Below are 15,161 nucleotides of genomic sequence, written 5' to 3'. Positions count from 1 at the left end.
GAACAGGCTCTTGTGAATGGTTTATTTTTCAAGCATGCGTATTGAAGGCTACCTCGGAAATCAAGTTAACATAGCTAGTTAGTGGGATAGCCTTGTATTAGTGGCACTGGCACCAGCATATAGATGTTTGCATCAGTGTGAGAGAAAATGGTCTGTTTTACCAAGAAGTCAGGGTCCACAGTTCAAAGAACACGTTGTACTATACATAAACATCACAAGAGGCTGCCGAGGGGGCGACAGCTGATAATAATGGCTGGAATTGAATTAAGGTGCCACCAGCCACCCGTGATAAACATTGTCACGTAGGAAATATATTCAAGACTGACTGCACAAAATACATATATTTATTTTTTGAGGAAGAGAGCGGTTATTGTTTTTCGCTTCGTACTCCATTCCACAAGGTGGCAGATTAAACAAAGCTGGGGAGTCTTTGATGACGTCATTTGTCTGCGCCGGCGCACGTTTTCTCTCACACGTCGGGATTCGTGATGGCAGAGCAGGAGTCTGAGTACGTATTTGTTTACATGTTGATCTAAGTCCATCCTTTGCTAAATTTATAATTTTCCAAAAATGTCTATAGCATAAATGTGAAATTAGACTAATAGGTTTCCGTCAAGCCATGTATTTCTATGATTTGTCTGAAAGATGCTCATTACAGAGAGCTAGATAATTGCGTCTGTTTCACAGAGGCATGATATTCCATTAGCCATAACGCAACGCCAACTTAAATAATGACATTTTAATGTTTCGACACAAGTAACACGAAACAAAATCTGCTATCAAATAATTATGTAATGTGGCCAGAATGCCAGAGCTAAATTTGTGTTATTTCTGTTTGCCTTCAAAGGTAATTTATAATAACCAAGTTTGCTAGCTACTGTTAGCTGGGTAACTTAATTTAACGCATGAATCAGATCCGTGTCATGGTTTTTGTTGGAGATGGATATGGGAATAATCTTGTCGATAGTTCTGTAGACTTTGTCCTTATCTCACCATTGTATTCTCTGTATGATATGAGTGTTTATTAAATTTTGTGCTAAGAGTGAAGAGGGTGATAAAGTTGGTTCCTGAGAACCTTCTGAAGAAGAGGAAAGCATACCAAGCCATCAAAGCCACTGAGGCCAAACGTGCACTTCTTGAGAAGAGAAAGGTAACAAACTGGAGGGGTCAATGTTTTACCATGGTGGCCTTTTAATCACTTACCTAAGATTGTTTTGATTTTTATAAAGTTGTAGGCCATCAACAAGTGTAAATGTTTTCATTTAGGTATCGAAAGGGAAACCCTTGAAGTTCAAGCGCTTGGAGGACTTCCTGAAGGAAAGCCATAGAAAGCATCGCGATGAGACCCGTATCAGGAGAGCAGATCACAGACCAGCTCCAGCCATGCCCCCTGCAAAGAACAGACTGGCCTTCGCTGTCCGCATCAGAGAGTGAGTGACTGAAATCTGTAGTAACATGATGTGATTCAAAAAGTGGTGCAAATAAAGCTTAGCGAATCTTGCCTGACTATTCTATACTCACAGTAAGTGGCTATGCAGTCACAATCATCTGGAATGACAGTATTCCATCAGCTCCTCTTTAGTGGTCTGGCTGAAAACTGGGGTAACATTTTCAACTGTTGTCTCTCTGTGCAGGATCAAAGGAGTCAGTCCCAGAGTTCAGAAGGTGATCCAGATGTTACGCCTGAGAAAGATCTTCAGCGGTGCCTTTGTCAAAGTTAACAAGACTTCTATGGCCATGTTGAAAATGGTTGAGCCCTATGTAGCATGGGGGTAAGTGAGAATGGGGGTCAGACTTTGGGGACCTAGGGACTGAACAGCAAATCTACTTCATGTATTGAGATGAATCCACCCTGACGTGTAGAATCAACTAGTTGTACAATGTATTGTAATAACAGTGGCAAATAATTCAAATTAAACAGGTTTCCCAACTTAAAGTCAGTTCGTGAGCTGATCTTGAAAAGAGGACAGGCCAAGATTGCCAAGCGAAGGGTCGCTCTCACAGACAACACACTCATTGAGCAGCATATGGGTGAGGATCACAATTTATAATGTGTATTTGTTTATCAGCGTGTGGAGTTACAAGTCTTGTATGTGCATGTCAAATTAGTTGTGTAGGAAAGTTGTCATGCAGATAATTTACCACAGTGATTTTCATTGAGATACATGTACATTATAATGTTTACATCATCTCCTCTCAGGCAAGTATGGTATCATCTGTCTGGAGGACTTGATCCATGAGATCTACTCTGTGGGGAAGAACTTCCGGGTGGTCAGCAACTTCATATGGCCGTTCAAGCTGTCTGTGGCTCGACACGCTGCCAGGGACAAAGCAGGTCTTCTGAAGGACATAGGCAACCCAGGACCCAGAGGGACGGACATAAACTCGATAATCAGGCAGCTCAACTGAGGCTGCACGAGACAATTTCACGTCAGACCTTTTCTTGGGTCCAATGACGAACTTTTTTCTTTCGTCATAGCCTACTCATTGGTTGTAATTTAATTCCTTCCTTTAATATCAATACTCTGCGTTACCCGGTCTGGCATGAGAGAAGAGATCCCTTACAGATTCATACGGATTTAATTCATCTTACGACCCCTAGGTCCCAGCTGGCAGAACTCATATTAGACCAAATTAAAATTAAAAACACCTAGTCAGACAGTGCCTTTCTGGATTATGTTGTGATTAGACGGCAGTAATTTACCCTCCCTTTTTTGAAATATTGGTATTCTCAGTATGTTGCCACCTCTGTAGTTGCAATAAGGCCATTCTATGGAGATGCTAATTACATTTACATTTAAGTCATTTAGCAGACGCTCTTATCCAGAGCGACTTACAAATTGCATCACTATTTACTTTGTCCCTGTGGTGTTCAGAGGGATGTCATTATGCTTACTATGTATGTTTGTTTATGAAATAATAAACTGAAACAAGAACTTGTTTTGTACTTCGGGGTGCATCAAATGTTGCCACATGATTTGTAATGTCAAAAAAGTCTAGCAATGATAAACTCAAGCAAATATTTTCTTGCGGCCCGTCTGCAGGATTAAAGGAGTCAGTCCCAGAGTTCAGAAGGTGATCCAGATGTTACGACTGAGAAAGTGTACATGGTTAGGCCTGATGTGATTGGCAATTGCCTGTCCAATCACTTAGCACCAAGTGTAGTAATTGAGGGGGTGTCTGCTATTTCTGTAGCAGTTGCATTAGTGTATATCATTTTTTCTCTCAGGTTTTCCTGCTACTGGCTGTGCAGAATAACAATCAATTTAGCTAGATGTGACTCATCCAGCCCAGTGGAGGGGGAGAGACCTGGGAAACTGCAACCCAGGGTGCTGCAATGGAGGGACACGACAAGCTATTTGTGGCAGCAACATATATATTGAACAAAAATATTAACATGCAACAATTTCAACGATTTTACGGAGTTACAGTTCATATAAGGAAATCAGTCAATTGAAATTAATACATTTTTCCCAAATCTATGGATTTCACGTGACTAGGCAGTCTGGGGGGAGCCAATCAGAATGAGTTTTGTCCACAAAAGGGCTTTATTACAGACAGATATACTCCTCGGTTTCATTAGCTGTCCGGGTGGCTGGTCTCAAGACAATCCCGCAGGTGAATAAGCTGGATGTGGAGGTCCTGGGCTGACGTGGTTACACATGGTCTGGTTGTGAGGCCGGTTGGACGTACTGCCAAATTCTCTAAAATGACGCTGGGGGCAGTTAATGGAAGAGAAAGGGTCATTAAATTATCTGGCAACAGCTCTGGTGGACATTTCTTTGGTCAGCATGCCAATTACACACCTTCAAATCATGAGACATCTATGGCATTGTGTTGTGTGACAAAACTGCATCTTTTAGTGGCCTTTTATTGCCCCCAGCACAAGGTGCACCTATGTAATGATAATGACGTTGAATCAGCTTCTTGATATGACGCACCTGCCAGGTGGCTGGATTATCTTGGCAAACAGTCCAGCTGGTTTGCATCATATCAGGGTGGCCTGGTCCGATATTTGCATATCAAAGGGGCAAGGAAATCAATCACTGTCTGATAAATGAAGATTGCATCACACATTGGGCATAATGACAGACAGATCAGTCTGTGCAACACTGTCTGGCGTGATATACAGTGTTGATGCTGGACTAAAATAAATGTATATATTTGGTAAATTCCTGTGTGTCCTGTATGATCCATGATTTTTAAGGTAAATATGGAATTGGTGGTAACTGGTAAACATTTGTGGACCTCCAAATAAGCGTTTTCTGCTATTATTCAAGATGATGCACATAATTTGTGACGGAAGACTATTATTAGCAGTAGTAGTCGCATGTTAGCAGTGTGTGAAGAAAGCGAGCTGTCAAGGAAAATGGGCGGTTCGTATCGCGAGCATGACCTCGGTCTCCTCCATAGTTAGCCGAATGAAAAGAGACGTACGCGTCTGATCACGGTGAGATGTTTATTTACTCCCTTCGAAACAGCAAAGTACAAGAAAATAGAAGCCGATGTGTGTTGATTTGACATTTAACAAGCCATTGGGATCATGACACGCTCTTGAATCTACATTAGTACATTGCCATTGGTTCAATGTAACCTCACGCGGTAGCTTTTCTGATGAACCGCAGCATGACGATTTGAACATTCGCTTCGTGGAAGGAGGACCACGCGGACGTAAGCTCATTAATTATATAGTTTGTTAACATACTAGCAAGGGAGAAGTTATTTTGCTGTCATTGATATTTATTTATGAAATACAGCTTGCTTGTTAGTTGGCAAGCTAATGTAACACATTTAGCCAGCGAGTGCTATGTAAAAATCGCTGATGACGGTGATGTCTATAATTTATCTAAATATTCATTGTTTCAAATGTTGAACCAAACGTTTCGGTTGCTAACATTTAACTAGATTTTTTTTTTTAACATTGTACACTGATCAAAAATAAACGCAACATGCGACAATTTTAAGTATTTGACTGGGTTACAGGTCATATAGGGAAATAAATTCATTGAAATAAATTCATTAGGCCCTAATCTATCGATTTCACATCACTGGGAATACAGCTATGCATCTGTTTGTCACAGATGCTGTACCTTAAAAAAAGTAGGGGGTGTGTATCAGAAAACCAGTCCGTGTGGTGTGACAACCAGGGTCGGTCCTTGCAGTTCTGCCACCCTAGGTAAGACGAAAAAATGCCGCCCCCTGTAAAACTAGAATAGTCCCATTAAAAGGATGTTGAAAATAGGTATTTTCCAGATGTTATGTATTTTCTGGATGTTAAAATAAGGCACATTTTCTGGTTCTGAATGAAAGTTGTAATTTATGGATGTCTATATTTGGGCTAAATGAAGTCTGGACAAAATCTGAACCAAACAAACGTTTATGATTGGTTCAGATTTGGTCCAGACTGGATCAAAAACCAATGTCTGTGGATGTGGAAATCAAGGTCGGTCTGGACTGCGCCAAATAAAGGCGTAGGCCCGTGCCTAATGAAGTGTAGCCTACAGTGTTGCTGGAATTGAATTTTATTCATGTTCATCTATGTGGGAAGCCTACTGTTTAGTAAAACACCAACAACAACAAAAAAGACATTTGGACAGGACCAAAATAAGACGTCCAAACGATGTTGGCTCATGCTTACTGGGGTGTAGCCTACGACCTCAGCCCACAATGAAATTTTGTGAATGCCCATCCAGGTCATAGGCCCACCATTTGTAAAGCAGGCCATTGCATTGGCTTTATTAGTCCTGATTCCTGTGACTAATCAATTTGGCTGTTTAAGCTCAATGTCAGCTCTACCAACTTTATCAGGAGTTATCGTGAGTCTGTTTGCAATGTGTTTACACAGCAGGAAATGCAAAAGTATTTTATTTTTCGCTATTATTAGCTTGTCTAAAATGTACAGATACAAACTTGAAACCACTGATCATTACAATGTAGTGAAACTCCTGGACAACAGTTGTGATTGTCCATTTTACTTTGACCTGTCCTGTTTTTAGAATATGTTAACATGACAATGCATTTTTTATTTCATTGGGCATCATTTAGGTTAGGCTATTTGATCGGAGAAACCTGCATGATTTTAAAGTGTCCATCTCATGACACTGTCATACATTTTATCTCTAGCCTGTAGGCTACAGAAAAGACCACATACTCTTTTTACCGTATCCTATATCTGCTACATGATTTGTTAGATAATATTTTTTGACAGAATGTTGGTGGAGCGCTGCAGCTATGCGTCTCCAACAGAACCCTGTAGAGGCGCGCTGGGAATGGACAAGCAAAATATTTTTGGGGACAAAGTGGGCACTGCTGATCACAGGGCGGCATCAACGCTCACCTAAAAAGCAGTGGTTGAGAGAGATTGTCATTGTTTAGGGGGCAGAATTATGTTAGGTTTAATGTGTTGTTGGCGGTGCATCTTGGTCAGTTTAGCTTAGAAAGGTCGCCTTCGTCAATCTGTCGCCATAGGTGGCTACCTAATCCTGCCTAATAAGCAGGCCGGCCGTAGTGACCACCATTTGCCTCATGTAGCACAAAACAGCTCCTTTTGCATAGAATTGATCAGGCTGTTGATTGTGGCCTGTGGAATGGTGTCCCACTCTTCAATGGCTGTGCGAAGTTGCTGGATATTAACAGGAACTGGAACACGTTGTTGTACACCTCGATCCAGAGCATCCTGAACAAGCTCAATGGGTGACATTTCTGAGTATGCAGGCCAAGGAAGAACTGGGACAATTTCAGCATCCAGGAATTGTGTACAGATCCTTGCGATATGGGGTCGTGGATTATCATGCTGAAACATGAGGCGATAGCGGCGGATGAATGGCACGATAATGGGCCTCAGGATCTCGCCACGGTATCTCTCAATTTAAATTGCCATCGATAAAATGCAGTTTGTTCTCCGTAGCTTATGCCTGCCCATATCATAACCCTACCACCACCATTGGGCAACCTCTTCACAACGTTGACAACAGCAAACTGCTCACTCGCACGACGCCATACAAACTGTCTGCCATCGGCCCGGTACAGTTGAAACCGGGATTCATCCGTGAAGAGCACACTTCTCCAGCATGCCAGTGGCCATCAAAGGTGAGCATTTCCCAACTGAAGTTGGTTACAACGCAGAACTCCAGTAAGGTCAAGACCCTAGTGAGGACAACAAGCATGCAGATGAGCTTCCCTGAGATGCTTTCTGACAGTTTGAAGAAATTCTTTGGTTGTGCAAACCCACTTTTTTTTAATCAGCTGTCTGGGTGCCTGGTCTCAGATGATTCCGCAGGTGAAGAAGCCGGATGTGGAGGTCCTGGGCTGGCGTAGGCACACGTGGTTGTGAGGCCTGTTGGACTTTCTAAAATGACAAGGTGGTTTATGCTAGAGAAATGAACATTCAATTCTCTTGCAACAGCTCTGGGGGACGTTCCTGCAGTCCTTCAAAACTTGAGACGTCTGTGGCATTGTGTTGTGATAACTACACATTTTAGGTTGTGTCTAGACATGACAGTTCATGCAGCTTTTGTATTCTGATAATGAAGTTCTGATCATGGAATTCCGATCACGTCAGGCGTTTACATTTAAATGTGTCTACCATGTCCACATTGTGTCGTTTTCCGCGCTATATTAAAATGCCAGTATGCATTCTACAAACGATGAATAGGAAAAATATAGCACAACAGCTGATAACTGTAGCTAACTACTGTAGCTACAGTTGACGTCGGAAGTTTACATACACCTTAGCCAAATACATTTAAACTTAGTATTTCACAATTCTTGACATTTAATCCTAGTAAAAATTCCCTGTCTTAGGTCAGTTAGTCACCACGTTATTTTAAGAATGTGTAATGTCAGAATTATAGTACAGAGAATTATTTATATCAGATTTTATTTTTTTCATCACATTCCCAGTGGGTCAGAAGTTTACATTGACCCAAGTTAAACAATTTAAAGGCAAACGTTTTGGATAGCCTTCCATAAGCTTCCCACAATAAGTTGGGTGAATTTTGGCCTATTCCTCCTGACCGAGCTGGTGTAATGGAGTCCAGTTTGTAGGCCTCCTTGCTCTCACACACCTTTTCAGTTCTGCCCACATTTTCTGTAAGATCGAGGTCAGGGCTTTGTGATGGCCACTCCAATCCCTTGACTTTGTTGTCCTTAAGCCATTTTGCCACAACTTTGGAAGTATGCTTGGGGTCATTCCGATTTACGACCAAGCTGTAACTTCCGGACTGATGTCTTGAAATGTTGCTTCAATATATCCACATAATTTTCCTGCCTCATGATTACATCTATTTTGTGAAGTGCACCATTCCCTCCTACAGCAAAGCACCCACACGACATGATGCTGCCACCCCTGTGCTTCAAGGTTAGGATGGTGTTCTTCGGCTTGAAAGCCTCCCCCTTTATCCTCCGAACATAACAATGGTCATTATGGACAAACAGTTCTATTTTTGTTTCATCAGACCAGAGAACATTTCCCCAAACAGTACGATCTTTGTCCTCATGTGTAGTTGCAAACCTTAGTATGACTTTTTTTATGGTGGTTTTGGAGCAGTGGCTTCTTCCTTGCTGAGCGGCCTTCAGGTTATGTCGATATAGGACTCGTTTTACTGTGGCCTTAGATAGTTTTGTACCTGTTTCCTCCAGCATCTTCACAAGGTCCTTTGCTGCTGTTCTGGGATTTATTTGCACTTTACGCACCAAAGTACGTTCATCTCTAGGAGACAGAATGCGTCTCCTTCCTGAGCGGTATGACGGATGCGTGGTCCCATGGTGTTTATACTTGCGTACTATTGTTTGTACAGATTAACGTGGTACCTTCAGGCATTTGGAAATTGCTCCCAAGGATGAACCAGACTTGTGAAGGTCTATAAAATAAAATAAATCTGAGGTCTTGGCTGATTTCTTTTGAATTTCCCATGATGTCAAGCAAAGAGGCACTGAGTTTGAAGGTAGGCCTTGAAATACATCTGCAGGTACACCTCCAATTGACTCAAATTATGTCAATTAGCCTATCAGAAGCTTCAAAAGCCATGACATAATTTTCTGTAATTTTCCAAGCTGTTTAAAGGCACAGTCAACTTAGTGTACAGTATGTTAACTTGTGACCCACTGGAATTGTGAAATAATCTGTCTGTAAATAATTGTTGGGAAAATTACTTATGTTTTGCACAAAGTAGATGTCCTAACTGACTTGCCAAGACTATAGTTTGTTAACAAGAAATTTGTGGAGTGGTTGAAAGACGAGTTTTAAGGACTCCAACCTAAGGGTATGTAAACTTCCGACTTCAACTGTAAGTAGCTAGCCAGCACGCTAACATAGCAAGCAACGCTAAGGGATTGCAAAGGAGTTACCATAACTCTAGTCAAACACTTTTTATTCTAAATTAGCTAGCTGGCATTTGAGGCGTGTTTACTGTACATGCTAGGCACATATTTCCTCCAACGTTATAATGAAAAGGTGCCTCTTCGTCCCAAAACACAAGTTTGCTGGAGACTTGTGGGAGTAGTGCTGATAACGTCGCCCGCTGTATGCGCTTTCAGTAGCCTGATTGCTTCCAGACTAAGGAGAACTCCGCACACAATGCGTCCCTGACCACCACCACCTGAAGTGGTCAGACCGATCTCAACACAATCAGACCACAAAGCGTCTTTTGTGTGTCTAGACCCGTCTTTTCAATGCGAGCTTCGTTTTCTGATAGCAGAAGTCGCATGTAAGTGTCAAGTGTACACACAACCTTAGTGACCTTTTATTGTACCCAACACAAAGTGCACCTGTGTAATGATCATGCTGTTTAAGCAGCTTCTTGATATTTCACACCTGTCAGGTGGATAGATTAACTTTGCAAAGGAGAAATGCTCACTAACGGGGATATAAACAAACTTGTGCCCAAAATTTGACAGCAATATGATTTTTGTGCGCATAGAAAGGTCTGGAATCTTTTATTTCAGCTCATAAAACATGGGATCAACACTTTTTACATGTTGCGTTTTATAATTTTGTTCAGTATATTTAGATTGTTATTTGCAACCTTTGCATTTCTGTAGTGTTTTATGTATCAAGCTCTTATGGGCAGGTTACAACGTTCCAAATCTCTAGACTGATTCCATGTTTCGAGGTTCACCTGTCAAACAGCACGTGCCATCATAGGCGATTCGATTTCAATGGGTGCCTGACCATTTCAGAGGCCACATTCTTTCTAGCCATTGACCAGAATAATTGTGTAGATCAGGGCTCCCCAACTGGCGTGCCAAATTGGCCCCAAAGTTTTCTGAGCAAAAACAAAACAAAAAGTTGGGGAGAGAAAATGTGTTTAATTTTCATTGTTGGACATAAAAAGACTGTTAAAAAAACAACAGGAATTCAGCTCCAAGCATTTTAATTTAGGAAATCTGTTCCCAAGTATTCCCACACATAATAGAGAGACGACGTGATCGTGTACAAATGTAAGCAAGGTTTGAAATTATGTTTTATTCAAACATATCTGTTTGGGCTTCTTGCTGTCTACAAATTACTGCAGTTCTACAAATTTCTTTACTACAAATGATTTGTAATTATGTTCTGGCCTCCCAACTATCCGCTCAGTAAAAAAATCGGCCTGTGGCTGAATCTAGTTGATGATCGCTGGTGTAGATAATTATTGACTAGCGTATCTTTATCATTCTTCCACTATCTTTTATTGATTTGTCAGCTTTCTCCATGTGGTAGTGTAATGAAATTATCATGGCTCATGGCCACCTTATCACAGAACTCCTTCAGTAGATAAAAACCCTCAACTCTTTTGGAAAGCCAATAACCTTGGAACCTTGGTACTCAAAAGAACTTCAGGATTTGTGCTACACAAATCTTTGCCAACTGTGGTTATAGTGACAGCTCACTGCTACTATATCTCACACACTATGATTCAGAATATTTGTATACCCCTCCCAGTCTTACTATAATCAGGGAGGGTTTAATGATTACTCAGATTCTTGCACTTTTGGGTAGCCGTGATTAAATTGTCTGAGGCACATGATGGTGTGAACGGGTTTACCACTGTATGCCATGACTAGGTGAGGAGTCTTGAGATGCTACCTTGAGAAGATTCGGTGCCTGTAGAGGTGTATGTTTCTTACAATTTGAGACTGATTTGTCCGCACAGCTGAACGGTTGTCTCTGTTGAAGATCACATGACCTGACCCAAAACATTATTTGTTCTCCTGAAATTAATAATGTTTGAATGTATGTCTGAACTGTTAATTGTATAGGCCTTCTAATCTTTCCTATGGTGTATACTAGCACTAAACAGGTCTGATACTGCAGGGTCGGTCGTTTTCAGCTGCATCCCTTCCCATTATTATGTTCTACTCCCCCTGCCAATGTTGAAGGTAAAATGGATTTCTATTTTACACAAATTACACTGAAGGGGGTTACGTCAAAGCAGGGCAGGCTGCGTTTCCCAAGAGCATGTACAATGTTCGGCCCAGTTGCCAGGCAACAGTGGCTTTCCATCCTGGTCTTTAGCGTGTGAAAGCGGCACTGATGTCTGTCTAGATGTCCTTCCTTCCCATGCCCTCTCTTGACGCATCCTAAAACTAGGACTTTGGATTGGGCATAGTCAGAATAGTCATTAGTACTACTGTAGCTAAATGTTTTTATATCGTCAGACTCTTTAGACATCACATAGAAGGCAATCAAGATGTAGGTCTAACTTCGTCACACCGTACTGGTGCAGAAAAAGGTTTTTGCGTTAGGACACATTTTTGTTGTAACGGGCAGGCTAATTAAGATATTCCTATCTCCTCCAGGGCTTCCTCCCACTAGTGAGTTAATAGTTCCCCCCCTCCGTGGCGTGTCTACACTGCATGGCTGGTGTCAAGTTTCCATCCATGAAATTTGATTTAAGTGATCCCAAAGTTGTAAGCAGAGGGAGCCTAGCAAAGAGCCAGAGGACACTGTAACTGGCCGTTGACCTTTGGGTATGATCTTATTTACCACGTGAGATTAAGTTCATGCTCCCCCATCTCGGTCACGGGAGGGTAGTTGACAGACAGCTTATGGGAGTTCCTCATAGGAAAGATTATAGTATATGTATACTATATATATTATTTATCATATTACCATCATGTTGTCATCATATTACCACAAGAATATCCCTGAAAGGTCACTTAGATTTCTGCTCTATATGGTCTGTTCTTGCACCGCATGCATTCAAGAACACTCCAAAAATCACCTATGTAGTCAAATCAAATTTTATTGGTCACATACACATGGTTAGCAGATGTAAATGCGAGTGTAGCGAAATGCAAAAGTAATTAACAATTTCACAACAACTACCTTATACACACAAGTGTAAAGGAATGAATAAGAATATGTACATATAAATATATGGATGCGCGATGGTCGTGCGGCATAGGCAAGATGCAGTAGATGGTATAGAGTACAGTAAATACATATGAGATGAGTAATGTAGGGTATGTAAACATTTAAAGTGACTAGTGATACATTTATCACATCCAATTTTTTTATTATTAAAGTGGCTAGAGATTTGAGTCAGTATGTTGGCAGTAGCCACTCAATGTTAGTGATGGCTGTTTAACAGTCTGATGGCCTTGAGAGAATGAAAAACAGCTTCTATCTGTCTCAGCTTTGTTGCACCTGTACTGACCTCGCTTTCTGGATGATAGCGGGGTGAACAGGCAGTGGCTCGGGTGGTTGTTGTCCTTGATGATATTTTTGGCCTTCCTTTGACATCGGGTGGTGTAGGTGTTCTGGAGGGCAGGTAGTTTGCCCCAGGTGATGCGTTGTGCAGACCTCACTACCCTCTGGGGAGCCTTACGGGTGTGGACGGAGCAGTTGCCGTACCAGGCGGTAAAGTGATACAGCCCGACAGGATGCTCTCAATTGTGCATCTGTAAAACTTTGAGTGTTTTCGGTGACAAGCCAAATTTCTTCAGCCTCCTGAGGTTGAAGAGGCACTGTTGTGCCTTCTTCACCACACTGTGTGGGTGGACCATTTCAGTTTGTCTGTGATGTTTACACCGAGGAACTTAACTTTCCACCTTCTCCACTACTGTCCCATCGATGTGAATGGGGGGGTGCACCCTCTGCAGTTTCCTAAAGTCCAGGATCATCTCCTTTTGTTTTGTTGATGTTGAGTGTGAGGTTATTTTCTGAACACCACACTCTGACGGCCCTCACCTCCTCCCTGTACGCCGTCTCGTCGTTGTTGGTAATCAAGCCTACCACTATCTCTGTAGTGTCGTCTGCAAACCTGATAATAGTAGTGAAACCAGATAATAGAAGAGATTACATTTGTGCAGTGCCTTTAGGCCCGTCTAAAATACATTTTATTGCGGTACAACTGAGTTGATCTATATTGTAAGAAGGCAATATAGATCAACTCAGTTGTACCGCAATAAAATGTATTTTAGACTGGCCTAAAGGCACTGCACAAATGTAATCTCTACTATTTTTTTGAAGTAGCTTTCCCTCTTCCCATAAATACCTCTGTCTGTACTGTAGTTCTTGTTCTACCCTGTTGGAGACACCCACAACACTGACCCATGCTGTAGTCGGCCTTAATGCCTTGTCACCAGACCAGCAGGTTCTCTCAGTAAAGGCAGCCATGAAAAGCAACCCTCTGATTAATCTGTCGCGACACTGGGCAGTGGGCACAGTGTTTGTCTCTCTGTGCCTGCCTACTGTATTCTAGTCATGGCTCATTCTATATAACTACTGCTATTCACCTTTTCTATTCACATACCGTCAATCCTATACACACCACACCATTCACATGCATATATTATTTATATTATGAACTCCGGTTCGGAAGCCAATGTCCTTCAATTCTATCCATTTTGCTATGTGGTTTTGTACTATGTATTTATATACTGTATTCTCTACATAGCTCATTCTAATATTTCTACTACTGTATATTGCATTTTAGTTATACTGTTTATACACACCACATTTATTTCATTTATACTGGATTCTTGAAATGGCTCACTATCCACTGTTGTACATATCATTCCTAGTATATCTTGTGTAAATTCATCTGGTGTAGATGCGTATAGATTTGGATTACTGTTAGTGCTATTTGTGTTGTTAATTGGATTCATTCCGCCATTTAATTTCTTTCTCTTTACTTTATGTGTGTATTGCTAGGTATTAGTACTGCACTGTTGGAGCTAGAAACGCAAGCATTTCGCTGCACTTGCGATAACATCTGCAACTCAGTGTACCCGACTGTTGTGCTAAATTATTGTTTTTGATTTAGAGGTTGGTTATGTTTGGGTGTGGCTTGCCCTGATTGGAATCATCCTCGTTGGTCAGGATGTTGCACCTGTCACCTCATTAGTTAGTCAGTCGTTAGTTTCACCTGTGCTGGCACAGGTGATATTTAAGAGCGGCTGGCCCACTGGTCCAGTTAGCGTGAGAAATGTTTAAAGTGCTTAACTGCGGTTTAGCGCTACCTCTGAGGTGTGATTAAAGCATTTGTGGGGAACCCTACTTGGGAGATACTGGATATATGTAGGAAGGCTAATCTGATCATTGCAAAGCATTTTGACATCAGAGTAACCTCTGCCCAGTCAAAAGCAGTAGTTAATTGCTCGATGCTGCTTTGGTGGTGAAGGGAATCCCCCGGAAAGGGAGGATGATGAAAAGGGTCTTATGGGTGGTAGAGTACACCCTGTAGATGTGCAACTGCAAGAGGTAGAACTAAATTCCAAATGGAAGCAACAGAAATTAGAGTTTAAGCACAAGGGAATAAGAATGTGAGGAGTGTGGAGTAGAGGTTGACCAATTAATCGGAATGGCTGATTTTAATTAGGGCCGAATTCAAGTTTTCATAACAATCGTTAATCGGCATTTTTGGACACCGACCATGGCCGATTACATTGCACTCCACGAGGAGACTGTGTGGCAGGCTAACTACCTGTTATGCGCGTGCAGCAAGGAGCCACGGTAAGGTGCTAGCTAGCATTAAACATATCTAATAAAAAAACAATCAATCTTAACATAATCACTAGTTAATTTAATTTAATCATGGTTGATGATATTACTAGTTTATCTAGCTTGTCCTGCGTTGCATATAATCGATGCGGTGCCTGTTAATTTATCATTGAATCACAGCCTACTTCGCCAAATAAGTGATTTAACAAGCGCTTTCGCGAGAACCACTGTC

The 15,161-nt window shown here is 41.6% G+C and overlaps 2 protein-coding genes across 7 annotated transcripts in view; both read left to right on the top strand.

Annotated features, from left to right (window-relative positions):
* The first annotated feature begins 340 nt into the window (after positions 1-340).
* rpl7l1 (ribosomal protein L7-like 1) lies at positions 341-2,940 on the top strand. Its single transcript, XM_055872638.1, has 6 exons — positions 341-508; positions 1,042-1,150; positions 1,267-1,430; positions 1,635-1,772; positions 1,922-2,031; positions 2,201-2,940. The coding sequence occupies exons 1-6, from the start codon at positions 489-491 to the stop codon at positions 2,407-2,409; spliced, it is 750 nt and encodes a 249-aa protein (XP_055728613.1). The 5' UTR covers positions 341-488; the 3' UTR covers positions 2,410-2,940.
* A 1,378-nt stretch (positions 2,941-4,318) lies between these two features.
* LOC129817419 (sodium-dependent multivitamin transporter-like) overlaps positions 4,319-15,161 on the top strand; it is a 36,699-nt gene continuing 25,856 nt past the window's right edge. For 4 of the 6 annotated variants that reach the window (XM_055872633.1, XM_055872636.1, XM_055872632.1 and 1 more), the window contains exon 1: positions 4,319-4,671. The gene's annotated coding sequence lies outside the window, so the exon portion shown is untranslated. The remainder of the gene's footprint in view (positions 4,672-15,161) is intronic. The other 2 variants (XM_055872637.1, XM_055872635.1) reach the window with 1 other exon arrangement.

Source organism: Salvelinus fontinalis, chromosome 20, assembly GCF_029448725.1.
Source record: "Salvelinus fontinalis isolate EN_2023a chromosome 20, ASM2944872v1, whole genome shotgun sequence".
In the NCBI taxonomy this organism is placed as follows: Eukaryota; Metazoa; Chordata; class Actinopteri; order Salmoniformes; family Salmonidae; genus Salvelinus; species Salvelinus fontinalis.
The sequence above is the reverse complement of the archived record's forward strand: the minus strand, read 5'-3'. Positions and strand labels throughout refer to the sequence as shown.

Coding starts and splice junctions, on each gene's coding strand:
- rpl7l1 (XM_055872638.1), top strand. CDS start 489: ATGGCAGAGCAGGAGTCTGA. Junction 509..1,041: donor ATGGCAGAGCAGGAGTCTGA/GTACGTATTTGT, acceptor TTTTGTGCTAAG/AGTGAAGAGGGTGATAAAGT. Junction 1,151..1,266: donor CACTTCTTGAGAAGAGAAAG/GTAACAAACTGG, acceptor GTTTTCATTTAG/GTATCGAAAGGGAAACCCTT.